At 62.4% G+C, this 27,884-nt stretch overlaps 7 protein-coding genes across 7 annotated transcripts; all 7 read right to left on the reverse strand.

Moving 5' to 3' along the window:
- Positions 1-6,702, reverse strand: LDBPK_161320 (hypothetical protein, conserved; the record flags this gene model as incomplete). The annotated part of the gene is made up of 1 exon (XM_003859771.1): positions 1-6,702. One exon carries the CDS (start codon positions 6,700-6,702, stop codon positions 1-3), a length of 6,702 nt encoding a protein of 2,233 aa, XP_003859819.1.
- Positions 6,703-8,000: 1,298 nt separating this feature from the next.
- Positions 8,001-8,300, reverse strand: LDBPK_161330 (hypothetical protein, conserved; the record flags this gene model as incomplete). The annotated part of the gene is made up of 1 exon (XM_003859772.1): positions 8,001-8,300. The coding sequence occupies one exon, from the start codon at positions 8,298-8,300 to the stop codon at positions 8,001-8,003; it is 300 nt and encodes a 99-aa protein (XP_003859820.1).
- Positions 8,301-8,876: 576 nt separating this feature from the next.
- On the reverse strand, positions 8,877-11,075 carry LDBPK_161340 (hypothetical protein, conserved; the record flags this gene model as incomplete). The annotated part of the gene is made up of 1 exon (XM_003859773.1): positions 8,877-11,075. The coding sequence occupies one exon, from the start codon at positions 11,073-11,075 to the stop codon at positions 8,877-8,879; it is 2,199 nt and encodes a 732-aa protein (XP_003859821.1).
- Positions 11,076-12,263: 1,188 nt separating this feature from the next.
- Positions 12,264-15,266, reverse strand: LDBPK_161360 (hypothetical protein, conserved; the record flags this gene model as incomplete). Its single annotated transcript, XM_003859774.1, has 1 exon — positions 12,264-15,266. The coding sequence occupies one exon, from the start codon at positions 15,264-15,266 to the stop codon at positions 12,264-12,266; it is 3,003 nt and encodes a 1,000-aa protein (XP_003859822.1).
- A 3,014-nt stretch (positions 15,267-18,280) lies between these two features.
- LDBPK_161380 (cytochrome c, putative) lies at positions 18,281-18,943 on the reverse strand (the record flags this gene model as incomplete). Its single annotated transcript, XM_003859775.1, has 1 exon — positions 18,281-18,943. The coding sequence occupies one exon, from the start codon at positions 18,941-18,943 to the stop codon at positions 18,281-18,283; it is 663 nt and encodes a 220-aa protein (XP_003859823.1).
- Positions 18,944-21,130: 2,187 nt separating this feature from the next.
- On the reverse strand, positions 21,131-21,472 carry LDBPK_161390 (cytochrome c, putative; the record flags this gene model as incomplete). Its single annotated transcript, XM_003859776.1, has 1 exon — positions 21,131-21,472. One exon carries the CDS (start codon positions 21,470-21,472, stop codon positions 21,131-21,133), a length of 342 nt encoding a protein of 113 aa, XP_003859824.1.
- Positions 21,473-23,658: 2,186 nt separating this feature from the next.
- On the reverse strand, positions 23,659-27,768 carry LDBPK_161400 (hypothetical protein, conserved; the record flags this gene model as incomplete). Its single annotated transcript, XM_003859777.1, has 1 exon — positions 23,659-27,768. One exon carries the CDS (start codon positions 27,766-27,768, stop codon positions 23,659-23,661), a length of 4,110 nt encoding a protein of 1,369 aa, XP_003859825.1.
- Positions 27,769-27,884: the final 116 nt, after the last annotated feature.

Consider the following 27,884-nt stretch of genomic DNA (forward strand, 5'->3'; position numbering starts at 1 on the left):
CTAGTACTCCAACACAATCTGCCGCGGCGGCTGCGGAGGCGGTGACGAGGGTGATTGGCTTCCGCCATTCTGCTTCATCACCTTATGATGGGCCTCCATCTGGAGTTGGTTGTAGTGCTTGACCGACTTGCGCAGAGCCTCCCAGATGTCGCCTGCCCGCTCGCGCAGCGCGGCCACCTCGCTCTGCAGAGCCACCTGCTCATCTTCCGCCGTCCGCAGCCCACGAGCAAAACCGCTGCCAGGCAAGTGGCGTGGCGGCGGGGACGGCGGTGGGCTCTGCCACAGCCGAGACGGCGCCCCCAGCTGACCGACGGCCTCTTGCAGGCGCTGCTGTGGGTCAGGTTCCGCGTAGAAGCGCGCATCGTCGGTATCGTTTTCGGTAGCCGTTGTGGCTTCCCCGACTGCATCGCAGCGGTGCACCAGCAGCTCGTAGAAGGGTCGCTCCTCGACGTCGTTACCGTTGCGCACCCACGCACGGTGGCGCTGCACGCGATGCTGGTGCGTCTGCACGACCTCAATCGCTCGAGCCGCGCCATCGCCTCCTCCGCTGATTGACACACCTGCAGAAGCCTCACCAGTACATGGGGTGGGCGCGGCGACGGGGCGCACAGCTGCGAAGGTGCTGTTCGAGTTGCACCTGTGCCGATCCGGCGAGCGCGCCGCCTCACCCATGTCTGCCGACGCTGCTGCGGGTAAGGACATGATCACCAAGGACGATGTCTGCCGAAGCGTGCCGCCGGCCTTTCGCTCTGACATGGAGGACGACCACGCAGTCCCGTCCTCGTCTAGCTGCAGTGAACCGTTGGTGCAGATCAGTTGGCCTTCGTCGTAGGCGGTGTTGTGGTGCGTCGTGCTGGTGCCAAGGCCGCTGCTGTCCGACCTCTGCGCGGAGCTGTGCATATCTCGGTCGGACCCTAGCCGCGAGCCTGGGCATACGACGAAGTTGTCCAGCACCATGGAGCGGGACTTGAGCAGGAGCTGCGTGTCGTCATGCTCGTCGCGGAAGCGTGAGATTGCCCCGGCGAAGAAGGAGGCAAGGTATGTGAAGGGGGTGCGGTCTCTGCCGTGGCTGCGAACGCGGCCAGCACCGCTGCCGCTGGCGGCGGCGCTGATTTCACCCGTTGGCAGCCCGCGAAGCACTACGCGGAACGTCGGGACCCTCATGTTCGCCGCCACGGAGCACAGCAGCAACCACAGCGTGTCACGGGCCTCCTCGGGTGTGATGACGAACGGTGGACACCCCGGGCCAAAGCCGCTGGTCATCTGATCTAGCTCCGTCGTGAAGTTCAAGTTGCTGCTGCCTCGGTTGGCGTCGGCGCTGCGACCTTTGTTGTTGCCACGCTTGGACTTGCGGGATCGGCCGGCCAGCAGGCGCGGCTTCCTGGGCCGTGCTGCCGTTTTGTCTGCGAGGTCCGCGTAAAGACCGTAGTTGTTCGGCAGCGTCGCAGTCGTCTGGGGAGATCCGAGCAGCTTGTCGGCCCGTATGATCAGTTCCTCCAGAGGCCCTGACGCGTACTGGTGGTACAGCAGGCCTGCAACAAGACCGAGGCGTGGGATATCTACCCAGGTCAGCTCCGCCGCTATTTCGACCGTGCGGATGCGATTTGCCGGGGCCGTCCAGACGGCGACCAGCATCGGCAGCCAGCTCGGCTGCTGAAGAAAGAGGCGGCCATGCGGCATGTCCTCTGGTTCGTAGATGGCCGTCTTCAAGTACAGCAGCACCCCGTCGAGCTCCTGCGGGGCGGTGTGCGGCAGCAGAATACGGTTGAGGGAGCGAAGCAAGTCTTCCCGCTGCTTCGCTGCGTCCTCGGCGTCGCGGCGTGCCTGGCGCAGCTCTTCGAGCTCCTGCTGCTGCGCCTTCACCTCCAGCATGGCCATGTGCCACATCTCTTCTTCCTCGTTCTCGGTGGCCCGGTACGCCGTTGGGGTTTCGGCGCTGTTCACCGTGATTCCCGTGCTGAGCACGCTCGCACCGGGCGATGACGGAGAGTCGCACGCGCGCTGCTCACTCTCCACGAAATGCGTGACGGACATCCGCGCGTGCTTGACCAGCGCCGGTGCCCTCTTGACGGCCCCTACCGCCTTTCTGCGCGTTGAAGTGGCTGTGACACCTCTGAGCTTGGTCGCCATAGCAACGATGGTCGCCGCAGAGGTGCCCTTCGGCGCTGTCGTGTTCGTGGGGGTTGCGATTATTTTGGCCCTTCCTGCCTTCGGCGGCAGCGGCAACGGCAGCGAAGGGGCCGCCGCCGCTGCCGATACGGTTGACGGCGCTGCCGTGACCTTGTCTCTGTGTGCCAGTGGCGTCTCTGCCCCTCTGCTGTTCACGCCGCTGTTCGCCATAGTGAGGTGAGTCTTGGGCTCGCGGGGGGAGTGCGGCGAGCGGAACGCTACCTTAGAGACCTCCTGTACCGCATCCGGACCTATCTTCTTGCCTGAGGCCACAGCCGCCGCCGAGCTCTCCGGGCCCACCGTGGAGGCCATGACACTCGGCTCGGCGCTGGCCGCCTCGACAGGGGCGTTATCAAAGGTAAGAGCGCTCAGCGTGGGCAGCGCGGCAACGCAGCTGACCGCCGTGAGCAGCGGAGTCGGCGGCACCGATGTCCTGAGCGTGCCCTTGCCCCCGGCAACTGGCATCAACGGTGACGGCGCCGACGTGGACCTGCTCAGGCGGCTGTGCGAGAAGTTCTGGAATGTAGACTGGTGCAGCCTGTTGCCCGGCAGGCACGGCGTGTTGCAGCTGCTGGTCACCAGGCTGCTCAGGTTTCCTTGGAAGTCGTTCGTGCCGGCCTTCGTCGCGGCTGGAGAGCTGGGGAAGGAGAAGGACGATGATGACGTAGGGCTGCCCTGATCGCAGCCCGCGTCGTTGCGGCGCGATTGCGGTCGTGTGCCGCTCCTGGGAGAGAGCGGCGAGTTGCACTGCGTAGCGGGGCGGGTGCTGACCGATTTCCTGTTAGTCGCGCGGTTGGGCTCCGCCTTGTTACCCTTCGATCCGCACTGCAGCGTCCGCGGAGCGCCCTCAGTGCCTTCGTTGGCAGCGCCGGATGGCTTGCCGACGACGCGCTTGCGCTTCGTGCCGCAGATCTTGCCCCTGACGCTGTCGCACTGGTCCTTCTCTGTATCGATGGAGCTCGGAGCGTGGCTGCTCTGCCGGTCGCCGCCCGATTTCGCCTCCGACGCCGTACAGCAGCTGCTCACGCTGTCCGCTAAGTGGGTTGCCTCGCCTTTCAACGCTTCCGGACTTTGACTTTTAGTACCGAGCCCGACACACGTGTCCTCACCAGGTTTCTTGAGCGACGGCTGGTTACCGTCTGCGCCGCTGGCACCTTGCTCATCCAGCGCCATGTTGCTGCTCCTGTGCATGTTGGCGGGCGAATGTGACGCGGCACCGGGATGACTGGCGTGGTGCTCGTCCGCTGTGAACAGAGGAGTGCTGGGCTTCGATGCGTAAAAGCGGTTGAACTTTGGAATCCGCGGCGCGGGCTGCGGATGGGTGGCGTCGACGGCGGCAGCAGCCGGCACTGTGACGGCCGGGCTGCCGCCTTCGAAGAAGAGGTAGTCGACGTCGTCGCCGACCTCCTCGCTTGGTGTGTCGTCGTCATGATGGAGGGCGCCGAGGGCGGTCGTCTGCAACACCGGCGCGATGCCGGCGTATTTCTGCAGGAACAATGCTATCGGCTGCGCAAATTCGGGATTTGAGAGTAGGTGCAGGGCCCAGGTGCGCAGTACGGCTGCGATGACGGGCAGTGTCACCCACACGGAGGCCACGCGCGAAAAGGATGGCGAGACGTCCGGGTCAGCTGCGAGGCTGTTGCCATGACAGGTGTGCTTCGACTCGAAGCAGTCAACGGAGCTGCCCGCCACCCCGCCAGGCCCGGCCGCAGCACCTCTCGCTGCGGTGACGTCGCCTGACCGTATGGGCCGGTTCAGCGTCACAATCTCTTCGCGCACCTCGACATCGTCGAGGTAGTAGGATATCTCTTGCAGCTCCACCGCATCGCGCATGGGGCGGCCACCGACGCGGCGGCAGATACGGTACCGGTGACTATTCTGTTCCTCAGCCTGCTGCTGCTGCGGTGATGTTGCCTGCCGCACCTTGTTGCCATTTCCTTGAAAGACTTTAAGGTGCTTGCGCACGTCGCCGACGACGCCGCTCAACGTGCGGCCCTCCGTCCACGTCATGCCGGCCAGCAGTGTCTGCAACTCCCTCACCGCCGTGAACGACGAGGCTTCCACAAACATGATGCCGCCGTACATGACGTCCGTCACGACACCCTCACCGTATGTGTGCCGAGATGACTTCTTCGAGTCATCCATGTCGATAGGATACCGGATATAGCGGTGCTCCTGCCAGCGGAAGGGGTCGATAGAGACGCTGAAGCTGCTCACGCTGAAGGCGACCAGCACGCTTCCGTCCGATCCGGCACGTGTGAAGGCACCATGCGGTGCGCCGGAGGGGCCTGGCGACGCCGCCGGGCTGCCGTCGCCGTCACGAGAGGTCTTCGGAGCGGCTGCGGATGCTGAGTAGCTACTCGAGCGACCGACGCCGCTCAGCTGAGGTGGCGGTAGCGCCCCCATCAGCGATGGCAGACGCGAACTCGGAATACAGAGCGCGAGCGCCAGCACGCTGTCTTCCGGGAACTTGGCAGCTGCAAAGGCTCCGGCCTCGCCGCTGCCGTTCTTGTCGGGGCGGTGGGCGCGGTTGCGCGGAGGGCTGAGAAGAGAGTTGCTGAGGTGGCTGCCAGAGCCGTCGCCGGCGCCGCGCAGCTTGTCTGATTGGGACAAGAAAGAGTTGCTCAGACTGCCGCTGCCGCGCGAGAAGCTGCCGTTCTCTATGTAGGACAAGACATACTGACTGAACGAGTGCCGCAACAGCATCTCTGCGATGGCGCCGCCGTCCTCACCAGTGACATGCAGCATGTGATTCGTGGAGGCTGAGGGTGACAGACGGCTGTGTTGCATGTCGGGTTGTCTTGGACCGGTGCCGCTCGCCTGCTGCAGCAGCTCTGCGTGGCCTACGTTGAGCGTCATGCCCTGCGTCATGGCCACGGCGCGGATAAGCGTGTGCAGGGTAGTGTGGAAGAACTCGACTCGATTCCATCGCATGGCCACTACTCCAGGTGCCGGCTCGAGGTTCCGCTTGCGCAGGAACTTGGTGGTCGGGTCTTCGCTGACCCCATCCGAGAGGCGGAAGGCGAAGCAGTCCTTGATCCCCATGAAGAGCGGGTTACGGCTGAGGAAGTCATTGTAGTACTGCTCGCGCTTTTCCATCGGCAGTGCGGAGATCTGCTCCGCTGTTAGAGACTGACGCGGGTTCGCGGCGCCGCTGTCCCCGTCGTTGGAGAGGCTATCGATGGCGCCACCGTAGACTGCCGGCGAGGAGGCCGCGGTGGCCGTGAAGGATTTGGCCTTGCCTCTCACCACAGCAGCGCCTGCTCGGTTCAGCGCCGGTGACGCGGTCGGCAGCGGAAACCCTGGGCCGCTCGCACCGGGCCATGCCGTAATCGGGGACGAGACGCCGCTGTTCATGCAGTAGGATGACACGATGCTCGCTCCTGCCTGGCTACCCAGGCCGCTGCCGTTGACAGGTGGGCACATTGTGTCGCAGCTGACGCCGCCAACGCTGAACCAGTGCGAGCGGCGTGGCACGCGACGCCCGCCGAAGCCAGCACCTCGTGGTGAGCACGGAATTGGCTGCGACGGCGCGCTGCCTCCTGCGAAACCGGAAAAGTGTGCACTGGCGTGGCTCAGCGGCGACAAGGAGACGCGTGGTGAGACAGGCGTGAACTCGTCTCTCCCGGTCTCCGCCCCGGCCGGGTGCGAGGTGGTCATGCTGGCCGGATGCGTCTCCTCGGCAGCCCGCAGCGCCGCCTCCACGGCGTGCACGAAGGAGACTGGAATCAGCTCCGGCCCGCGTCGGTCCCAGCACCGCCCGAGCAAGCCACGGTGCGTCACGTTGAAGCTGTCCATTGGCCTTACGGGGTCGAACTCCTCCAGTTGACGCCGCTTCGTGTGCGCGGCCTGTGCGCTCCGCCTGGCCTGCACGTGCTGCTGGTATTCCTTGGCGGCTTGCGCGGAGTCGGTCTTGTCGTGTGAGTTGATCTCCGTCCGAAAGGTGGCGTTGTGGTCCTCGCTGTCCAACGTGGCAATGTACGACGACGGTCGCGATGGCAGGCTGCTGCTGGCTGCCCGGGAACCCGTCGACTCCTGCCGATGCAGCACGTCTGGCATCAGTAACGGATCAAAGTGGTTCTCGGGTCGTTCTTTGTGCAGTCGTTCTAGGACCGCACTGTCGTGATTCCTGAAACCGTCCTTCACGCGCGGAGAGGCGCTGTCTGACGGATAGCGTCGGGGGCTTGGAATTCGTTTCATACGTCCGCTGGTCGGGGAGGCGCTTCTGACGAGGGTGCTGTTGCCCTGATGAACCATTTCCGGCGACAGAGGCGGTGGTGGCAAGAGGGGGTTGTCGTCCTGCGTGTACACGCACTGCTGAAGACCGGGCTCCCCATTCCTGGTGCGGCCGCTGCTGGCTTTGCCAACGTCTGCCTCCCTGCGGCTGCTGCGGCGCGGCGAGGTCGACAGCCAGTTCTTCGGCGCGCGCCGCGTGCCCGCATGGGTGCTTGGCAAGGCCGAAACCCCGAGTGACGCTGCCCTGCTACCGTGCGACGACTCCCTGTTACGAGACGCAGACGCCCTGCACCCCATCCTCGTTAGCCGATTCCGCTGCTCTGCTGCTTTGATGGTCTGCCACGTGTGAGCGAGCCCCGGAATACGTGTGTCTCTCTTCTTGCCGACACCACCGCGGTGACCTTCCAACAACACCGCGGGCAACGGGAGAGCGGCGCGGTGGTGGTAGATGACGGGGGTAGATAGCTTACGCGGAGGTGACGTGCGTGCACGTGTATGAAGTGGAGTGGTGCCGCAGAAATACGAAAGAGGAGTGCACAGCAGGGCTGCTGTTAATTTGTACGCGGCGAATGCCGTGATCGCCACGAAACTAAAGTAAAGCAAGCAATAAAGGGGTGGTGGCGGCCCACCCCGCCTCCTTCTCTCCTCCCTCTCTCCCTTTCGTGATTCGAAACGCCGGCGCGCAGCAGCGCAGCAGTCGAGTAACGCGCGGAAAGAAAAAAGCAAACAAGCAGCAGAGGAGAGGGAAACAACCGCGCCGTGCACCGTACTCCACCCCGCAACGGCTGCTGGTGGTGGTGGCGATGGTGATGGCGGGCGAGGGACAAGACAGTAGAGGCGTGCGTGGCTGTGGGTGGTTCACACTTCTTGCCGTCAACCACCAACACCACCCACCACCCCCTTCGGGCGTCTCCCTAAGGGAGAGATGGTCTGGTGCAGGGGGTTGGCGGGACGAGAGGGAGGGGGAGTTGCTAGCGAGGGCGGGGGGGGGGCTGCGAGAGGATGCGAGGGCGCAGCACGCGGTGGGAAAAAAGAAGACGTGTAGAGAAACAAAACCACACAAAACCTGCGTTGCACACAAAATTCGATTGAGGGGCGACGCGCGCTGAGGTGGTGAACAAGAGAGATCGAGAGAGGTGGTGGTGGTGGTGGTGGGAAGGGGAGTGGTGGGTTACACATGCTGGCATGAGAAGATGTGCGGGCACTGACAAGCGGATACGGTCGCGGCGCACACGCCCACAGACGCGTACACGCACACAAATCAATGCCCCGGGCCGGCGAAAGACTGCGCCCGTTTCACGTCCATACCCACAGAGAGAGAAGGAGGGAGAGACTTGCCTGCGCGCTCAAGTCTACCGAGCACTGTCGCCTTGGCCAGCATGGTAGTGGTGGCCGACACGCAAGGTGACAACGACATGAAGCGCGTCCACTGTCGCAGGGTGGCTTCGCGGTCGTTGCGCCTCACATCCTCTTGTTGGTTCGTTGACTCTGCGTGTGAGCGCGTGTGTGTGCGTGCCTGATTTTGAGGTCAAGGGAGAAGCGATGCACGTGGTGCCTCGGCCACCGTGCCAGCTCCCTCATGATGGTACAACTTTTTAAAAGAGCAGCCATCGTCGTGCACGCACTGGATTCTCGGCAGCGGCCAGCTCCTTGACGGAGATGTTGGCAATGTCCTTCCCCACTAGCGGATCCGCGGTGCGCATTACCTGGGCGGCAACCTTGTCCTGGAACTCCTTCACAAAGACGTTGCCCTTCTTCCAGTACTCGGAATGGTATTTAACGCGCATCTGGATCTCGTGCATTTCGCGAGCATCCATGCGCTTCGTCTTCGTGTAGATCATGAAGACCGGCACGGTGCTGACGCACACAAACAACCACGGAATCTGGATGCCCATGACGAAGCGAGAGAGCGGTTGGGGAGATGGGGCAAAGGTTGGCCGCAAGTAGTTGCCTGAGGATGCGAGGAGCTGCTGCGACTTCACGGGGCCGGATCGCGCTGCGCCTCTTTCAGGGCGCGCCACAGATGCCGATGCAGTATATCGTTTTACTGCCGTCAGCGCACGAGCGGGAGAGACAGACAGAGGGCAATGTGACACACACACACACTCGCAGAGCGTCGGTAGTGCGTTGAGAGCAGTCGGAGAGAGGGTGGGTGGAGAAGTGAGGAAGGGTAGTCCTGCTGTACTGACCAGGTTCTTTTTCGCGTGTGTGTGTGTGTGTAACAGCACATGATGTAAACGCATGCGAAGGATTGAACACAGATCGTCGCGCGCACGGGGCCACGGAAAGATGCAGAGGAATGTGCGAGCTTGAAGCGCGCACGGCGTCTCCTTCTCTTGTGCTTCTTTTTCTGGTGTCGATACTACACACAAGCCGAGCTTCGCAGTGTTGAGTCGCAAGAGACGAGGAGAATGGGTTCGTTCGACATCGCGTAACGCGTCCTCAATGCCCGTCCTTCTGCTCCACGGGCCTCACTGAACGACGCTGGCGCTGCGGCAGCGGATAAGCACCCGCGTCCCTGGCTGCGGGCGTACGTGGATGATCGTCGACTCGGTGATAGGCGGCATTGGCTCGCCGTCGATCTGCACGTTCAAGCTTGCGCGCACGCTGCTGTCGGACTCGATGCGGGACTCGTACTTCTCTTTCAGGTTCAGCTGCGTGTAGGCGGAGCACTGCCCACTCGGAAAGTGCAAATCGTCGGGCGTGCAGAGAACAAAAACGAACATCTCGTCCGTCTGAATAAGCTTCGTGGAAGTGCTGAGCCCGATGCCCAGAGAGGTGTAGTGCAGCACGCCGCCCATCGTCTGCAGCTCGAAGGCGCAGTCGTTGATGGCCACCGGCTGAGGGGTCGGTGGTGTCGGAGGCGTTTCTACGGCAGCGCCGCTAGAGATGGTCGTGAGTGTTGGAGTCACCTTTCCGTTGCGGAGCGTGACCGGGCGGTAGTGCAGTTTGCCGCGCTTCGGATTCCACGGGTGAGTGCCGGCGGAGTAACAGTTCACGTTCGTCAGCACCAACGCCTTCGCCGTGGAGGGCAGCTGCAGTGCCACAAAGTCGCGTGTGCTACCCATACTTCTCGTCGCAGCGGCAGCGACGCCAACCCCGCTCAGCTGCGGACGCGGCACGCAGACCATTGGTATGATCTTGTATAGCTTTTTGCACCTGAGCGAGGCCCTGATCCCCATCACCCCGTACACGGCCTTGTTCTGCGCGCGAGTACGGCACACCGTCGGGTGCGCGCGGCGGGTATCGTCAAATTTCTTCACCACGTAGGCGTCGAAGCCCACGCCCAGGTAGTTGATGACTCCGTACGTGGCGCACTGCCCGCTCGCGTGCACTTTGGCCCAGTCGACAAGGCACACCGCGTTTGCCACGTTTGTGGGCCGAGCGGCGCGGTTCCACAGCGGCGAGTGCAGGGCCCGGGCGCCTGCGGAGGCAGCGGCATGCTCCGAGGGCGCGACCCTGACCTTGGAGGGCGCGTTCGGGGCTGCCCCCTGTGTCGCCTCAGCCGCTGCTTGCGACGACTCGGACCGCACCGCTGCTTGCGCCACTCGCAGCGGCACCAGCGAGGCCTCCCACCGGTCGAAGCTCACGCACGGGGCTGTCACGGCATCACACAAGGCCGTGGCCACCTGCGCGCCGGCGTCGACGCCGCATCCGCAAAGGGCGCAAAATCTACGCCAGTCGCTCCTACTGGATGCAAAGGCATAGCCGAAGCCCACACAGTTGCTGTAGTCGTTTCCAGTACCGAGTGGGAGCGGTGCGAGGGCAGGCATCGTGAAGTACGGATGCACCAGCTTATCGCGCAAGCTGGACGTGACGAAGGCAGAGTTCTCACGGTGCAGCTGCACCTGCTGCACCTGAGACGCGGTGAGGAAGGGCTGAAACTCGTCCTCTAGCTCGCGGCGCACGAGATCCAGTTGTGTCATGATAAACGACACGGTGCCGTCGCCGCCGCACACAACGACGGTGCCGCGCTGCTGACACGGTGGTCGGCCAAGGGTGTGATAGATGACGGCCTGCCGCTTGATGAGAAGACGTAGCGGGGCGGGGTTCATGAACACCTCCCCGCGCAGGGTCATGACACGCTTCGTGCCAAGCTCGTCGCGCAAGGCGCCGAGCACCACTTCCCCCACGCCCGTCTCACCAGAGCCGAGGTTTATGAGTGCCACCACGTAGTGGTATGTCGCCTCGACGCCGCTGTCGTAGGAGCGTGTATACCAGTCGATGAGTTGCTGAGGCGACTGGGCTGGGGAGCCTGAAGCAACTGCTTTTGCCGGCGGATGAGCACCGCTATCGCAGCGTTGAAAGGACTGCTGCGCCAGCTGCACAGGCGCGGCTGGTACGGACGGCACGGCGTTTTCGATTTCCACTACGGTGGCCCGCCCTCTGCATGACCTTAATGCCCGCGCGAACGCTTTCCTAGGTGGGCTGTTACGTCCGTGTGGACCACCGGCATGAGGATCGAGGACGGAAGGATTCGCCGAGGGTACATCCGCAGCCGAGAAGAGTTCGCTGTCATTCTCGTCCAGTACATGCTCAAGGGCGAAGCTCGAGCTCGAGCTCGAGGAAACCTCGCTACCGTTGGTATTGCCGTTCTGGCACTCAGCAGCATGAGCTGAAGGCGCTGCTGACGAGGACTCGTGATCAGAGGGCTTCACCTCGTTGTTCATGCTTCGCTAGGGGGAGGAAGGTGACAGTGGTGCGTAGCGCCAAAGACAACTGGAGATCGCGTGAAGGGATGCGCGTGTACTTCGTTGGTGCACGCACAGTCCTCAAAGGCCACCTGCACGCCCACACACGAGGAGGAGAGCGACGGGCAACGAGGACAACGGCGCCACCCCCCCTTTTCCTTCCCTTTGACAGCTGAGTTGGGGAAGAGAAGGACCCGATGCCGCTTCCGCCAAGTGCTGACCGCTGCTCCGCCTCCGAGCGCGCACAGAGACAGCCCTGCCAAAGCAGACTCCGCCACTCAGAGAGCCCCGCAGGCGCACAAGAAAGCGAGGAAGAGGGGTGGTGGTGGTGGTGGTTGGGGGGAGGGGGAGACCGATAGAATAAGTGGGAAGAGCAGCGGCTGCAACCCGTGCGAACGCGTCGACAACAACAGCAGCAGCAGCAGCAGCTCAGCTGCAGGTGAATGCTCCAGAGACGCGGTGGCGGCCACCTTCGCCCAACGCATGCAGCGGCAACAGTCAAACCAGCAACGTGGACTGGAGGAAAGCAAGTCGGAGAGGGAGGAGGAGAGGGCGCGCACGTGTGCGTGTGTGTGTGCGTGGCTGAGACTACCCGCAACGTGCGTGCTACCGTTTCTTATTTTTTTTTGTCAGTGTTTCTGTATGCTGCAAGACTCGCGGCCAGCGACTGAGAATGAATGCGTGTGATCAGGCAGAAGGAGGTGTGGGGCGAGGGGGAGAGAGACTGAGCAGAGTCGCATGGACGTGCGCGCGACGCTGCGTGCTGCTCCTCGCTTCCAGGCGCTCGGGGAGCCATAAGGAAAAAGGTAAGGTAAAGCAGAGGGGCAACGATTGAAAAGGAGGGGGCGGTGGTGGCCGCAGTGTGTTTGATGTGGTCCGCCATCCGTTTTTCTCTCTCCTTGTGCGTGATGCACCAGACGCCGCTGCGACGCGACACGCGCTCTTGCATGCCATCATGTGTAATTAACGTTGTCAAACCTCTTTCAAACGCACGCCTACGCACACACACACACACACACAAACGCAAGGGAATGACAAAGGACAACGTATGAAGAGAGAGGGGGTGGGGCGGGGAGTGCATCCACTCTTGCCGCTCCTCTCCTTGCCCTGGTGGTGGTGGTGAGGGTCATTGCTCGTCTCCTCTGCTACGACGCCCACCACGCCACTTCACTTCTCGCTGATTATGAGGAACAGACTCCACTCGCGGTGCCGGTTGCTCGGCTCCGACGTCACGCCCATCGACACATTCACGTGGGATATGGAGAGCATGTTCTCCAACCATCCAAGGTCCGCGAGCGCGTGCCATGCGTTGCGGGCGTAGCGCAGGCTTGCTTTCCCAGCCGGGAGCACGACGCGGGATAACTTGTGTCCCACTGGTAGCGTTGGTGACGTCGCAGGAGTGGTGAGCGTAGGGGTGGCAGAGAGCAGCGCAGGTCGACGCCGCACATCGGACACACTGCCTTGTGCGGCAGGGGTGTTCGCTGCGTTACCGCCACCGCAACTACTGCCTGCGCCGCTGCTTGCAGATGACACCGATGCCAGCGTGTTCGTGAGAGCACCCTTGACACTGGTAAAGGCTGAAGTGATGGTTGACCCAGTGCTCTGCAAGTAGTGCCACGTGATAGGCAGAAGCCCTACGAGATCTTCCCGACTGCCGTCTGCGACGCCAGTAGGAGCGCCGCCACTGACGCTGCTCTGGTCAGAGCCGGCCACGCAGTCCTCTCCACTGCCCCCAATACCCTTACATGGTTCAGTTGCTTCTGCGTGATGGCGCCGTGAGCGCCAATCCGACAACCGCGCAATGACAGGACCGTAGAGCGTGGGTGCCACGTCCGCAACCTCGACTCCGAGCGTCGTGCCGTTGGCCGAAGTCGCCAGCCGAACGGCAAACTCCGGCACCTGCGGCATGGGCCGCCAGCACACGCCCGCGTCCAGGGCCGTCTGGTGAAGCGTGACGAGGTTCACGCGGAGCCGAACACTCACGTCGAGGAACCCGAAAGTAGAGCTGACCGCGCAGCTCATGCGACGCAGCACATCAATGTGACCGGATAAGTGCATGCCGCGCCCCACTCGTGCACTCCAGCCCCAATACACATTCACGCCGCGAGGCTTGCGGTAGCGAAGCGCCAGCCCGACGCCCATTTTGATGTGGCGCGGCTTCCACCATGGCGTGGCGGAGCGCGCAGCGTCGTCGGCCACCTCGGACGCCGCGCGGTTCCAAAGCCACTCATCCGTCGTCTCTAGTGCGCACCGCTGATACCAGTAGAGCCACTCAGGCAGCGGCGCCCCGCCAGCGTTGTCGACGGCAGCGGCGTCTGGTGGAACTGCGACGCCATATCGCGCTGCGTTGTGCGCGTGATCCGAGGCGGCGACCGTGCAAGCGGTGGGAGGACTTCTGTGCTTGTGCTGGGCGGACGACATCGCCGGTGAGTGTCTGTCTGGCGGCGATGGAGTCGCATTAGGGGAGAACGAAATGCTCGCTACACCTGCGTTGCCTGGTGGGCCAGCTGCGGTGCCCCCCCCAGTTGGCCTACCTGCCCTCGACTGTATGCTGTCCCTGTGCGCCCCCGGCGCGGGGGGCACGGAGAGGTGGCCAGTTCCTTCTGCTGGATGGTGCTGAGCACCGGTGATAGCCGTGCCGATGGCCTCGTCTGCGAGAGACGCTGCTGCGACGGCTTCGAGGGGGTGCCTCGACCCTGCCCGGCATAGCTCATTGCAGCTCTGCACCTCGGCCCCCACGACAGCGGTACCGGTGCTGTGGCCGCTACCCAGTTCCTCCGCAGCCCGTGCGCGCCGTCCCAGCATCACGACGAAGCCGTGAAGGTACACGACAGGGTCGTCGATCACAAGGGAGCACTCCGTCATCACCGTGCGTGCTACGTACTCGCACACCGGCAGCAGCGCATCCCCGGACGGTAGCGGCGTGACACGAACGTTCAGCACCCCGGTCCACCGCCGCGCACCCCAGTACCAGAACGCCTGAAGCGCGTTGTAGACCTGTAGCTGACCGTGGCGTTGAGAAGCGATCACCTGTTCCAGCCGCGGCTGCAGCGTGGGTGGTGGAGACGGCGCGCTGTTCTCTGCTGCCTGCAGCTCCACGGCGCCGGGCACCACGGCGGCGTCCACGGCACCGCTGGGCCCTGACTCCGAGGAGCTGCGATTCGCAGCGACCCTCGTCGTCGAGCCGGACCGCGGTGTCGGGACAGCTGACGTAACCACAACCGGTGACGTCCTTGCTGCTGTTCCTAGTGTCCCAGCCCAACCCCCGTGCTCGCCCTTTGCCGGCTCTGTACGCCGCGGTGCCGCCGGCAGCTCTTGCCGATAGTGTGTGTTCACCTGGTGATACCCGACACCGGTGAAAAGGCCCGCCAGAACGCCAAAGGAGTCCTTGTGGTACACCGCGTCGAAGCCGTACATCATGCCTGCAGCACCGTACTGCGACACCCCCTTCGCCAGCAGCGGTGGCGCTACCAACGGCGAGGACGTGCGTGGCCGCTGGGCACTATCCATGACGGCTGCAGGCGTGCCGGTGCCGCTGCCGTTTACCAAGACTGCTGTTGCCGGTACCGCCACAGCACTCATCGTCTCAGTCGACGAGGCAACCGTGTGCTTCAGCGCCTCTGATGTTGCCGTGGCGTTGCCAGTGGCCGCCCCCCCGGCCGGTTCACCGGGTGTGGCTGCCCACGTATCCGACTGCTGTCGTTGCTGCTGCTGCTGCTGTGGCAGCGCATCATCTACATGCAGGGCGTCGAGCTCCGCGTGGCCACCGCCACCGCATCCCGCCGCGGCTGCCGCACCGCTGTTCATTCCGGGGGTGTAATACGGCGATGCCGCGGAGAGGCCCGGAAACTCCGACGCGGCCAACTCCCCAATGGCAGAGAGCGGCCCCGCGGGCGCTGCCGCATCGGCTGTAGCCGCGGGTGTGGACAGGGAGGCCGAGGACTCGCGGCTTTCGTGGACGCGACGCTGATTCTCCTGCTGCGCGTATGCCGCCGCCACGGAGGACGCGTTTGATGTGGCGTCATTGACAAGCGTGAACTCCTTGGCGCCTTGGCCGGGCTGAAACACTGACCGAGCGACGGCCTTCACCGGGGCCCAGTCGATGATGCGCAGCGGCGCAGGGGATAGCTGGTAGTCAAAGGTGCGATGCAGGTTCGTATCGTACGACATCTTCGTCGCGAAATCCAACTACTCCCGCGTGTGCTTCTCGTGCATGTAGTCCTTTTCCTGTTGAGCGGCACGCTGGCGAAGAATAAGGCAATACGTGGATGCGTTCGTGTGCTCAACGCGTCACGGAGCTCCCGCCTGAGCACCGGCTCCGTACCTGTCGCTAATGACCGCTCCAGATAGGCAGACGCGAGGGGCCGTGCGGAGGGCGGAAGAGATGAAGAAACAACGCAGAAGACGTGTATGGGCACATTCAAAGGAGAGGGAGGCGACAGCGAAGAGGCGAGCTTCTACACACACAAAACGATGCAGCGCCGCTTGCTCTGTGATGACGGAGGATAGTTTGAGGTCGATCTATGTGCGAAGTAGGCGAGGGAGAGGTGGTGGTGATGGCGCTGCCTCGCACAGCATGCAGATGCGAATAAAAGCCCCCAACCTTCTCCCTCCTCTCTCAAAGAGCAAGGAAACACGTGCACACGCACACACGCTCCCGGGCATGGACCCCCCCCTTCCACCTTTCGTTTCCCCTGCAGTGGTGGCGATGGTGGGCGACCCCCTTTGCCACCGACTGGGCTGCGTGCCGGTAGGAGAGCGAGCGGGAAGATGTTGAGGGGCGATGATGAGGAGCGCCGCGTTGTCGAGCCGGTGCGCCGGTGCTGCACTTCTTGCGTTATGATTACTGTGCCTGTATGCTATGCGTGAGCGCCAAAGAGGACGGAGGAGAAGGGCAGAAGAGGTGACGTGGGGGAAGGGGGCACTGAGGTCTAGTCTGGGAGGAAGAGGAGGAGGAAGGCTGGGTGGTGGTGGTGGTGGTGGTGGGAGGCATGGTGTCCCGATATTGCGACACGATCGGTGACATCGTCGAGTGATGCCTCTTTGCTCATGCCTGCTTCTCTGCGCCTCTACTCCACATACACACACACACACACACATCACGAGAGACAGAGAGGCGGTCTGAACAGACGACAGCGGGGCGAGCAGATGAGCACGTATCGGGAGAGGACACACGAAGAGGGGCGTGGAGGGAGTGCCACGCACCCACGCGTCGAGGACACACGGCGAGAGACGAGCCGAGCTACACGCAAAAAAAAAAAAGAACGCAACGCGACCCAATCAAAGAATCCGAGGAATAAGGGACTAACGACTACTAAGGCGGTGAGCGAGGAAGGGAAATATCAACAGCGACGAAAGAAGGGTGACAGGTGTAGGAGGGGGAGAGAGGAGGAGGGGGGGGAGGCGGGAAGCACCAGAAGCTGACGGACACCAGGCTCGCTCGCTCTTTCTCTGTTTGCTCGAGCTCGCTTTCTCAGGAACATGCGCCGCGAGACACAGGCGGAGGAGGGGTGGGGACGGGGAGTGGGCGAAAGAGACAGAGACAGAGAGAAGCACGCGGGAGGGTGGGTGGGTAGGTGGGTGACGGTGGTGCGTGCATGTACTTCTTCTCGCAACACATAAAGTAAGGCGAACAAGAAACAGGAAAGGCGGACGAGATGACGATGCACACGGAAGGTCTCGTGAGAGGCAGCTAGATAAGCAGGGAACCGCACACAATACACCTGACACGCACGTACATGTGGAAGCGAGAGCGATGCTCGGGAACGGGCGCACTTGCGCGTTGCCTCGCTGATGGTGAGTGACGATGTGAGAATGGCAGGGGTGGCCGCGAAGTCCGGTACGCAGGCTGACGTGCACACAAGGGAGCGAAACAAAAGGATAATCCAATAGAAAATGGCTGAGAGGAGGGAGGAGGGGAGGGGGAGGGGCAACACGAAGAAGGAGGTGAGCGACATGAGCGCACAGCAGGCCCACGACACAGGCGAGGCGTGACACGGAAAGGAGCTGGGTGCACGATGGTGGTCGAGGCGGACCACCGCCGCAACAGCAACCCCGACCGGCGCTCAACTCTTCCGACTAACGAGAATATCGAGTGCAAAGGACAGAGAAAGGGGCCCCGGAGGGTAGAGAGAGGATTGGAGACCGGCATGGCCGACAACAACGTGCTTGCGGCTGCAGTCCAAGTGAGGACAACACAACGACGCCTTTCTCTCTTCTTTGACTTCACCCTTGTCCTGACGCACGCACACGTACCCGCTTTTTCAGCTCAGCCTTACGTGCATGTCCCTGTTTCCGTGGGTGCGCTACGCCAAGCCTCACTCTTGTCATCTTCCGTCTTCTCTTGTGCTACGTTGAGGCGGCAACCCTGCCGCTCCGCTCTTGCTGGTGGCGTTCGCCTTTCATCGCCCCTTTCTTTCCACCTTCAACCCTTCTTGGGTTAGCTGACGTTCATTACTTAAAGCCTCATACGGCGGGAGTTGCGCATGCGTGACGGACGCCGGACCAACAGCGAGAGGAAGAGGAAAAGAGGGGTACGAGGGAGGGTGGGAAGGAGGAGGGGGGGCCCTCAAGGAGGGAGTGGTAGGAGAGCAAAAAGAAAGCAAGGCGATGCGGACTGTGTGTGTGTGTGTGTGCGTGTATGCGCTTGTGTGCATGAGCTTGTGTCTTTCCCCCGCCCACACACGTCACGTCGCTTCCACTATCCTTTCTCCCTCGCCTACCCCCCACTCACCCTTTTTTTCGACTCTCCTTCTTTCCACGCGCGCCTGTGCGTATCGGTGTGTGCGCAAAGAACTGTGCATCGCTTACACAACCGCCCGTGTTGAGCGAGCGAGAGGACGAGGCGGAACAGACATCACACACACAGCGACAGGCAGACAGACACAGACACACATGGTGTATAGACCAGTGCGGAGGCGTAACCACGCGCACGCGCGTATAATACAGATGCGCGCACACATATAGACTTGCTCTACTCCATGCATCGGAAGGCTCTGCACAGCCGTCACATTGCAGTGGAGGCTGATGCAGGAAATAGCGAGAGAGCCGCAGGTGTAGTTTACGGCACATTAGGCCAAGAAGAAGGCCAGAAAGCGGCCGTGCCACCGCCGTGGCCGCGGACGTGGCTCCTTGAGGATGATTCTACGCTCTCGGCTCCTGATGGCGAATGCGGTGTCCTCGTCTTACTTGAGAGTCTCGAGGTACGCGATCACGTCAGCGCGCTCCTGCGGCTTCTTGATGCCGGCAAACGACATCTTCGTGCCAGGCATAAACTTCTTCGGGTTCTCCAGGTACACGTCCAGCACTTCCGGCGTCCAGACTACGCCTGACTCGGCGTTCGCCTTGCTGTACGCGAAGCCCTCGACCTTGCCGGAGGGGCGGTGGACGATGCCGAACAGGTTCGGGCCCACACCGTTCGCGCCGCCCTTGGTGGCGGTGTGGCACTGGGCAGCACGGCCCTTGAACAGCTTCTCGCCGCGCTCCACGTCGCCAGGCGGCAGAGGGGCACGAGCCTTCGGCGGCATGATGAGTGCGGTGTATTGCGTGTGCAAGGCTTGTGTGGAGAGGAGCAGGGGCGGCGTGTGCGCGTGCGTGTGTGCCCAAGCGAGAGCGAGGGAGAGTGCCTGTGAGAGAGAGGGGGCTAAGAGCAGCGGAGACTGGGTGAGGCTAAGCGAGTGCCACGTGTGCGTGTTGTGGGTGGTGGCGCCAGTGGAGGCAACCAGGAGAGTACACACAGGGTTTCGTAGAGGAGAGCAGGAGGCAGAGGGCGAGGGTAGGAAGCCAAGAGAATACAGGGATAACGTTTGCGAGAGACGACGCCGCAGCAACTCGCTCCCTCCCTCCATCCTCTCCCGACACAGGCCTCTGTGGCTGTTGCACGTGTGCAGCACAATGCCGAAAGCAAGGTGGAAAAGGTACGGAGTGAGGGAGAAGCACATCCACAAGAGCTTACTCCCCCCCCCCCCACACACGCGTGACAGGCAGCGGGGAGAGAAAAGCGGGGCGCCGTGAGCAAGAAAAGGAGGGGTGAGTGGGGAAAAGGACGACAAGCGAAGCACCTCCATCGTCGATGCGGCAGTCGGCCTCCTTGTCTGTGTCTTCTCCGTGTACGTGTGCGTGAGCCTGTTGTACCGCACTTACTTGTCTTGTGCCCGAAAAGGACAGTTAAAACAAATCTGTAACAGCTATAAGAAGGAACCCTGGCCGTTCCTCGGTGCCCACACGCCCCTTCTCCGCCTTCAAGCCGGCATCACACACACACTGCAGCCTCTCGCATTACAGTTTTGTCAGCTTGTACTCGTTGCTTCATCCTACTCGCTGACCAACGCGCCTGTTTGCGTGAACGGGTGCCCGCCACGCACCGATGTGCGTCACGTCCGCCTCTCTCCGCCTCCGCTGCTCGGCTTCAGGAAGCGGTTCGGTGGGAGTGGGGCGTGTTCGCAGGAGAGATAGAGAGACACCCAGAGACACACACACTCACACACATGGGGATCTAGGTGGAGAGGTGAGGTCGGGGTGGGGAGGGCTGAATCGACAGAGGATGAGATGCATCCTACTTCGGCTGGTGATGTCTGGCAAACAGAGGAAGGCCGGGAGAGAGAGGGGCGAGACGGGGGAGAGGGATGGAGGAGGGGACATGGTCGGTTAGTTACTACATAAGAGGAAAGAAAACAAAGAACAGCGAATACGAGGAACGGAGATAGGCAGATATCGAAGGGTGCGCGAGAGGAGGAGGAGGAGGAGGAGGGGTCATGGCACGCGTACCACCACAACATACACACCCGAAAGGAAAGGAAAAAGGAAAAGCGAAAGGCAGAGACGCCAGCAGAGGCGGGGGTAACACGCGAGGTGCACACGCGCACGCGCAAGCAAAGCGAGCGGCCCCCACCACGCCGCCCTCCATCCCCCCCCTCCCCCCCCCATCATGCGGCGTGCGCGCGTCTCTGCGAAAGGGAACGCCACGCACATGGTGGGGGGAAGGGGCGGAGGGGAGAGAGAGGCACACCATCACGCGAGGAAGACGAGCCGGCCCATCCGAGACAGGGTCTGGAGATCGGCGGCGGCTGGGAAAAGGCTGAGCCGAAATGGACGAAAAAAAAGGAGAGGGGGGGGGGAGGGGGCGCCATGGGCAACGCGAAAGGGAAAAGGAAAGGGGGCACATGAACGAGGGGCGTCTGCGCGTGCTGTGGTGACTTTTCGGTGTGTGTGGAGAGCAGAGGAGGAGGGGGAGGGGAGGAAGTGATGGACCTTGGACGCGCGATCGTAGTGCGTGCTTGCGTAGGTGCGTGTGTGTGTGTGTGTGCCAGTGTTTCTTATTTCTCTTTGCTATATTTTTCTAGTTCGAAATCTGTGTGGGTGTCATGCGTTGCGTGTGCGCAAGGCCCGTTCGTGTTGGCGCTTTACGACTTCTCCGCCTTTTTGGGTTCGGCGACGGTAAAGTACTGAGTCTAAGCAGTACAGCCGTACTACGTGGGTGTGGGGGGAGGGCGGAGGGCGGGCACGGATAGGGGAAGAGCCGACGGGAGGTCAGAACACGGGCCAGCTTATAGGAAAGGAGGAGGGTGTGCAAGGCGAGGCACAGAGAGAAGCGAATGCGGACATGGTCGCGGAGAGGTGCCGACACTCCTGTTGCAGCAATGACAGCACACGCGCCGTAAACCCGGTCAAACCTCACGCCTACCGACCCAACCATCGCTGCTTCCGCCCCTCCTCCTTTGTGCCACCGAGCCCCCCCCCCCACCCCCGTTCACGGCCTTTCGGCAGCGCATTGGCCGCGAACCGACGTCTTCAACCTCCATTTGTGCCCCATTCCTCACTCTCCGCTTCTCGTGCCTTTCTCTTCCCCCGCTGCCCGTCACCAGAGCAGCGCTCTTCGTTAAGCAGGCACCGCCTCTTCGATTTTAGTTAGTGCCTCGTTCACGGACCGGCGGGAGTGATGCAGGCGTGCCTGTGCCCGTGTCTGTAGGCGTTAAGACACAAACCCAGCGGAAGGCGGGTTACACAACGACACCGTGCGCGACGGCGCCCTCGTCTTACTTGAGAGTCTCGAGGTAAGCGATCACGTCAGCGCGCTCCTGCGGCTTCTTGATGCCGGCAAACGACATCTTCGTGCCAGGCATAAACTTCTTCGGGTTCTCCAGGTACACGTCCAGCACTTCCGGCGTCCAGACTACGCCTGACTCGGCGTTCGCCTTGCTGTACGCGAAGCCCTCGACCTTGCCGGAGGGGCGGTGGACGATGCCGAACAGGTTCGGGCCCACACCGTTCGCGCCGCCCTTGGTGGCGGTGTGGCACTGGGCAGCACGGCCCTTGAACAGCTTCTCGCCGCGCTCCACGTCGCCAGGCGGCAGAGGGGCACGAGCCTTCGGCGGCATGATGAGTGCGGTGTATTGCGTGTGCAAGGCTTGTGTGGAGAGGAGCAGGGGCGGCGTGTGCGCGTGCGTGTGTGCCCAAGCGAGAGCGAGGGAGAGTGCCTGTGAGAGAGAGGGGGCTAAGAGCAGCGGAGACTGGGTGAGGCTAAGCGAGTGCCACGTGTGCGTGTTTGGAGAAACCCCGGGGAGGGAGAGCAGGAGACAGAAAGTCGACGATAGCTGGGATCAAGATGGGATGATGGGGTAGGAGACGCATAGGCACGTCAGACACGACGGAACAGGCGTACCGCAGGAGAAATACCGTAAGGTCTGCGAAAGAGAAGGCGGGCAGCAGCGGATGGGAGCTGATGTGTGCACGCACTGCGCTTCCATATATCGCGCGCATGGTAGAGGAAACGCGAGGGAGGCAAGCGTCAGTGACAGGCAGCCGCTACAGCGGAGAACTGATGTGTGCGAGGGCGTGAGGCAGGGGACCCTTTCGGTAGCGGCGCTGACGCTCGTCCTTCCTCCCCTTCCCCTTGGCATCAATACACTAATGTAGGCCCGCGCACAACGGAGGAGAAGTTTGCCATGCGTGCCATGCAAAGAGGAGCGGCTGCGCGACTGAGCCTCAGTTCGCCTCACACCGCCCCCTCCTCCCTCTTTCTCGTCCTCTACTTGCATCGGACAGAACGTTCCGGACGCGCGAAACAGCGAGACAGAGGGAGGAGAGGGGCGTTGGAGTGAAGGGGGTGGGGGAGGAGACGTACGAGGCTAGGTACACATGCACATGCACCCACAGACACACAGACACAGACACACGCTACCCATATCCATATAAGTCACCGCGAGCGAGCGGAGACCTCGTCCCCTCATATCGTCGACAAGCCACCGCCCAACCAACGATACACACACACACACAGAAAAAGGAGCCGAATCGCACCGAAAGAGGTTGAGCCTCGACTACAGGAGACAGAAAAGAAACAAGTAAGCAGGGAAGCCCTCCCCCTCCTGCCGATGGCGAGGAAGAGGGAAGAGGAAAGTTGTGTTACAACGGACCGAGGAGAGGGTCTGCGCGCGTGTGCTGGAAGGGAGACGAGGTCGAGGAGGAGACGGAGGGGTGCTCAAGGCATATATCGTTCGGCATAGACACACGCGCACACATCATCGCCACCGCCACGCGTGCGCTCTCACCCCCACCCATCTCCATCCCCATGCAAGAGGAAGAGACAAAGAGAGGGACTTGGTGGGGGTAACGTGCGGCATGCCCAACCCAGAGATTGGAGGGTGGGTGGGAGGGAAGCGTAGCAGCAACAGCAGCAGCGGTAGCCGCAACATCCATACAGACACGCAGACCCCCCCCCCCGGCGCACATTGCACAACGGATGAGGGAGAGGAGGAGAGATGCAAGCAAGAGTTGAGTGAGAGGAGGAAAAGGGCGCCGTCTGTCGTCATGCGATCAATAGACGTGTGGGGAAAACAAAGGGGGTGGGGTGGGGTGGGGTGGGAGAGAGATCCACCGAGGGATGGTGGAGCCAGCCAGCCACGCACACATACACATACACGGATGATGCGGAAAACATTCTGGTCGAAGAAGATAAGAGGGGAGAGGGAGGCAGTCAGGTGCAGCGATAACTCACCTGCAAAGACGTCCCTCGCCCCTGGCTCCTTCTTCGCCGCTTCGCGCGCGCACACACACGCACCGAGGGAGAGGGAGCATGCCGACTCCCGGAATAAGAGAAAGCAGAGGGTGGGGGCGGGGAAAACAACACGCACACGAACACACACACAGACGTATGCAGACATATACATGCCTCATTTAAGAGGCCACGATACAAGCAGACGTTCAAAGAATCGCTGTGTGTGTGCGCGCGCGCGTATGTGTGTGAAGGACACCTCTCTCCCTATCTACATGCTTACATTCAGCAAGTCGTTACGGCCGCGGTTACAGACCCCTTCCCAGGCCTTGCTGTTCCTGTTACGCAGCGTCTCCCACCCGCTGTTCTCTTCGAGTGCTCTACACAAGTCGGGTGGAGACGACTGGCTAACGAGCTACAGCAGTCCCTGGGACATTGGAGAAACAGAAGCGCGCACAAGTACGCAAATACAGACACATGCACGCATGGCAGCGGCGACGGCGGGGTGGGGGTATTCCGGTGACACCGCCAATGCCCGTCCCCCACCCCTCCGCGCACAAGGACCAGGGGTATCTACTCGTGCCGGTCCGTTTTGTGTGAAAGGCCCTCGCCGCCATCGTTGGCGATGAAGGAGACGCGACGCCGTCGGGGCACGCGAAACTGGGCCGGAGCCACAGAGCTGTCCAGCAGCGTGCTCCCCTCGCGCACGTTCGAGTCTTCTAGCAGGCGGCTGCGTTCCACCGCGCCGTTGACGTCCTCGTCCTTGACGTCGTCCTCGGCGCGCGTATTTGCGATGTCCAGCACCTTCAGCTCCGGCAGGTCGGTCACTCCTTTCAGCCCCGCCTTTGTGACGTATGTGTGGTTGAGGCGCAACTCTCGCAGACGACGGCAGGTGCGCAGGCACGTCACGTCTGAAATGTGGCGGTTGTCGCTCAGCTCGAGCACTTCGAGTGCTGGCAACGTGCCCAGGGATTTAATGGTGCTGTTGCGCAGAAGCCGACAACACTTGAGGTACAGCGTCGTGAGCGACGCGGATCGTTCGAGAAAGGCGAGGTCTTGCACGGAACTGTTCGTCAGGTCAAGCGTCGTCAAGCACGGCATTGTGTTCACGCCCACCAGGCGTGGAGACGTCACGCGGCACTCTAGCGCCGGCGCCGGCCCCTTGCTGTCGCGCCGCTCCTTCCACCGCCAGACGAGCGTCTGGAGTCGCCACTTTGACTGCAGCAGTGACTCGATATCCTCCACGATAGTGTCGCTGACGTCGAGGTGCTGCAGCGCGCGCAGCTGATCGATGCGGCCGAGGTTGAAGCCGCACACGTTGCGGTTCGATTTGACAAGGATCTTCTTGAGGGACGGGGCGCCGCCGACAAGGAACTGTAGCGATACGATGCTCGTCTGTGAGATGTCCACCGTCTCCAGCGTAGGAATCTTCTCGATACCGCGCAGACCGTCAACAGTGACGAGCGTCTCGACGATAATGAGCTCGCGGAGCACTCGCAGCTTCTGCAGGAGGCGCAGGTCATAGACATCTGTGAAGGAGAGGTCAAGGGAGGTGAGGCGACGCAGCGTAGGGATGTCGCCAATGATGCTGAGCAGCCCGCTCGCCGCGTTCGACGGACCGTTGGCCTCCTCGTTGTCGCTGTCGTCCAGGATGTCAGTCAGATTGGTGATGACGAGCGTCTCGAGGGTTCCGGCGAGCTGAGCGATGCTGCCGATGCCGCTGTTGTCGACGCGCGTGCGGCGCAAAATAAGGTGCTTGAGTGATTTGCTGTTGCAGAGCGAGTGAAAGCTGCGGATTGTGTTGAAGGACATGTCGATCGACTCGAGAGTCGGAATGCTGGCGAGTCCCGAAAAGCCCGCCTCGGTGTCGCGCCAAGCCACGGAACTGTCAGGCGTTACACCGTCCATCTGCGCCCGCCGCTGCTGTATAATGTCGTGGCAATTCTTGAGGCCGAGCCACTGGGCGCGCAGCCACTTGAGAGAGCGGCTCTTCTGCAGCACGGACAAGTTTGCGACCTTCGTGGTGCTCACATCGAGTGTGTTGAGTCGCGGCATCTCGCTGACGCCAAGGAGCCCGTCGTCCGTGATGTGGCAGCTGTACGCGATGAGTGTCTGGATGGAGCGCGATTTGGCAATCTGTTTCAGCGATGTCACCTTGGTGCGCGCAACGTTCAGCAGCGTCAGCGTCGACACCCGCTCCAGCCCGGCGAGGCCTTGGCTGTCCACGCGTGTGCCGTTGAGGTAGAGGTCGTTTAGAGAGCGGCTGGCGGAGAGGCACGTTACATCGCTAATCGGGGTCATGCCCAAGTCAAGTCGGCGCAGCCGCCGCAGCTTCTCCAAACCCCAAACACCCTCGTTTTCCAGAGGTGAGAACTGCGCGTCGATCTCCTCGATCCCGCAGGGCCGGCCGTTCGACCTCGTTGTCGGCGTCACGAGTGGCACCAGCGTTGTCAAGCAGCGCATGTGTGATACGCAGATCAACTTGAGCGTTGGAATATCTGCCAGCCCGCGCAGCCCCTCGCTGGGGATGGTGCTACCTTTCAGATTCAGCACGCGCAGCGTCAGCGACTGGGCGAGAATTGAACCGATGCTGGTGAACGTGGACATGGACAGGTTCAAGTCCTCCTCCTTCAAGTACGAGTTGAGCGCAGCTGTCTCCGCGTCGATGTCCAGGACCGCGCTGTCCGCGGAGGATCGGTTCTGCCCATTCGCATTACGTCCGGCGGCCGTCGTTGCGCTCGAGTTGACACGCGCCGGTGAGTAGCGACCGTTGTGGTTCAGCGCAGAGTCCGGGCACTGGGCCGAGCCACCACGACTATTGCCATTATCCAACGGCGAGGTCTTCACTGGGGCCGCGCCGGGTGGGCTTTGCCCCGCAGCGGGACCGCTGTTGATGGGTTTCGCTGGCTTCGCAGTTGCGGCGGTGGTGGCCGCCGCCTCCTTGGCTGCCACACCGTTCGGGCTGCTATTTCCAGGCTGCTCATCGGTAGAGCTGAAGACACGCAGCGCCGTGTGTGGGGAGTTGTCGCCAGCTCCGATGGTGCTGGCGTGTGACAGGCGATGCGGCCCACCGTCGTGGAGATTGCTGGAGCAGCTTGGCGACCCCGGCGGGCATCCGCTTGATGCGTCGTCATTGTACGACGGCTTGGCGTGTGTCTCCGGAGCAGGGGCTTCCTCGCCGACGTTGCCGAACTCATCCGTGTTCTGGTTCTTGCGGAGTCCGGGCAGCGTCGGCTGGCGCACCGGGTGCGAGGCCGCGGCGCCGCTGAAGCCGGACGTGGCGTTGACGGTGGTCTTGTCGGCCGTCGCTTGCCAACTGTTGCTGCTGCTGGTATAGGGGCGCTTGCTGTCGCTCAAGAGGCCCCAGCGACCACCGGATGAGCCCGTCGACACCGATGAGCTCTCTTGTATCTCAACGGCCGAGTACACTGGATCCACCGCCAGCGGCGGGGATATCGAGGGCGTCAGCCCTTTCTGTGGCCCCCCCGCAGCGGACCGCGCGTTGCTATGTGCGCCTGCGCCGCTGCCTTGTGCGTAACGGTCTGGGAGGCTCGGCATAGTCGGCGACGGGGCGCGTGGAGACGGTGGTAACTTGAACGCTGCGATCTGCGGTTTACCAACCACTATCTTGGCCGATCGCGGCGTGGCGATGATGGGCGGCGTGCTCACGTCGTCCGACGGCGAGGTTGAGGATGACCCTATCTGGCTCTGCAACGCGCCCGCCGGCAAGGAACGGAGAGGCCTGAGTTGCTGCTGCTCCGGCTGCACGGTGCGCGGCAGCCCGCGGTGCGGATCTTGGGCTAAGAGGTGCGGCGAGGCCTCCGGGTGACGAGTGTTGCCGTCCTCCGAAGAGTTGGCAGCTGCCGAAAGGGGTGAGTGGCTGCTGTTGGTGCTGCTGCGAGGCGGCGAGAACTGCGGTGAAATCCGCGGCACCATCGTCACGCGCGGTGCCGACGATACCATGCTCATGGACGTCTTCGGGGCCGTGCCGCTGCTGCTGCTGCTGCTGCTGCTGCTGCTTTTATTCTTGTCTTTGTTGGGTGAGGCCTGCAGCGGGTTGGACTTAGGCAGTGACTCGGAGGCCGCCGACAATGTGGGATGGTCAACGGGTAGCGTGACTATGGACGACTCCCGCGAGGCGGCGCAGCTGCTACGGCGACTGTTGCGGGCCTTCTCTTTCTCATTCTCCTCCAGCACCCGAGCGTTGAACTTCTTCAAGGCCTCTTGCATGCCCTCCATGTCTCGCACAGACGCCGACGCTGCCGGCGACGTGGCTGGGCTGCACCCGAGTGAAATCCGTGCGCTCCGTGATATAGTGGTGTTCGCTCGCGTTGTCGCAGGGCCCTTCGCAGCGGCAAGCAGTCCGGCCAGCGGGGGAAGCCGCTTGGTGGCAGCTGCGCCAGCGCCCTCGGAGGCGAGACTCAAGCGGCCAGGCTTGACGCACCGAGGTTCGCTCGACGCGTGCGCCGCGACACACACCGCATCCATGGAGTTACGCGCCGTCGGCGGTGGCGTGCGCAGCATTGTGTCTGGCGGACACACCTCGTCCGGAGCGATGTTGCGGCGACGCTCGTGGCTCATACTGCCGCTGACATACACAGTGCCGTTGCCTGGCGCGTTCATGTTCAGTGCGGGTACCAGTGCTGATGACGCGGCCCGGTTCATCAGTTGTGGCGACTGCATCCGAACTCGGTGGAGTGCACGCTGGGAGGAAGACGATGGGAAGGACAGACGGCCGAGAAGGACACTTGAAAACTAGCCAACACACATACACACAGGATAAGGGAACAATGCTTGTG

This window comes from Leishmania donovani, chromosome 16, assembly GCF_000227135.1.
Source record: "Leishmania donovani BPK282A1 complete genome, chromosome 16".
Lineage (NCBI taxonomy): Eukaryota > Euglenozoa > Kinetoplastea > Trypanosomatida > Trypanosomatidae > Leishmania > Leishmania donovani.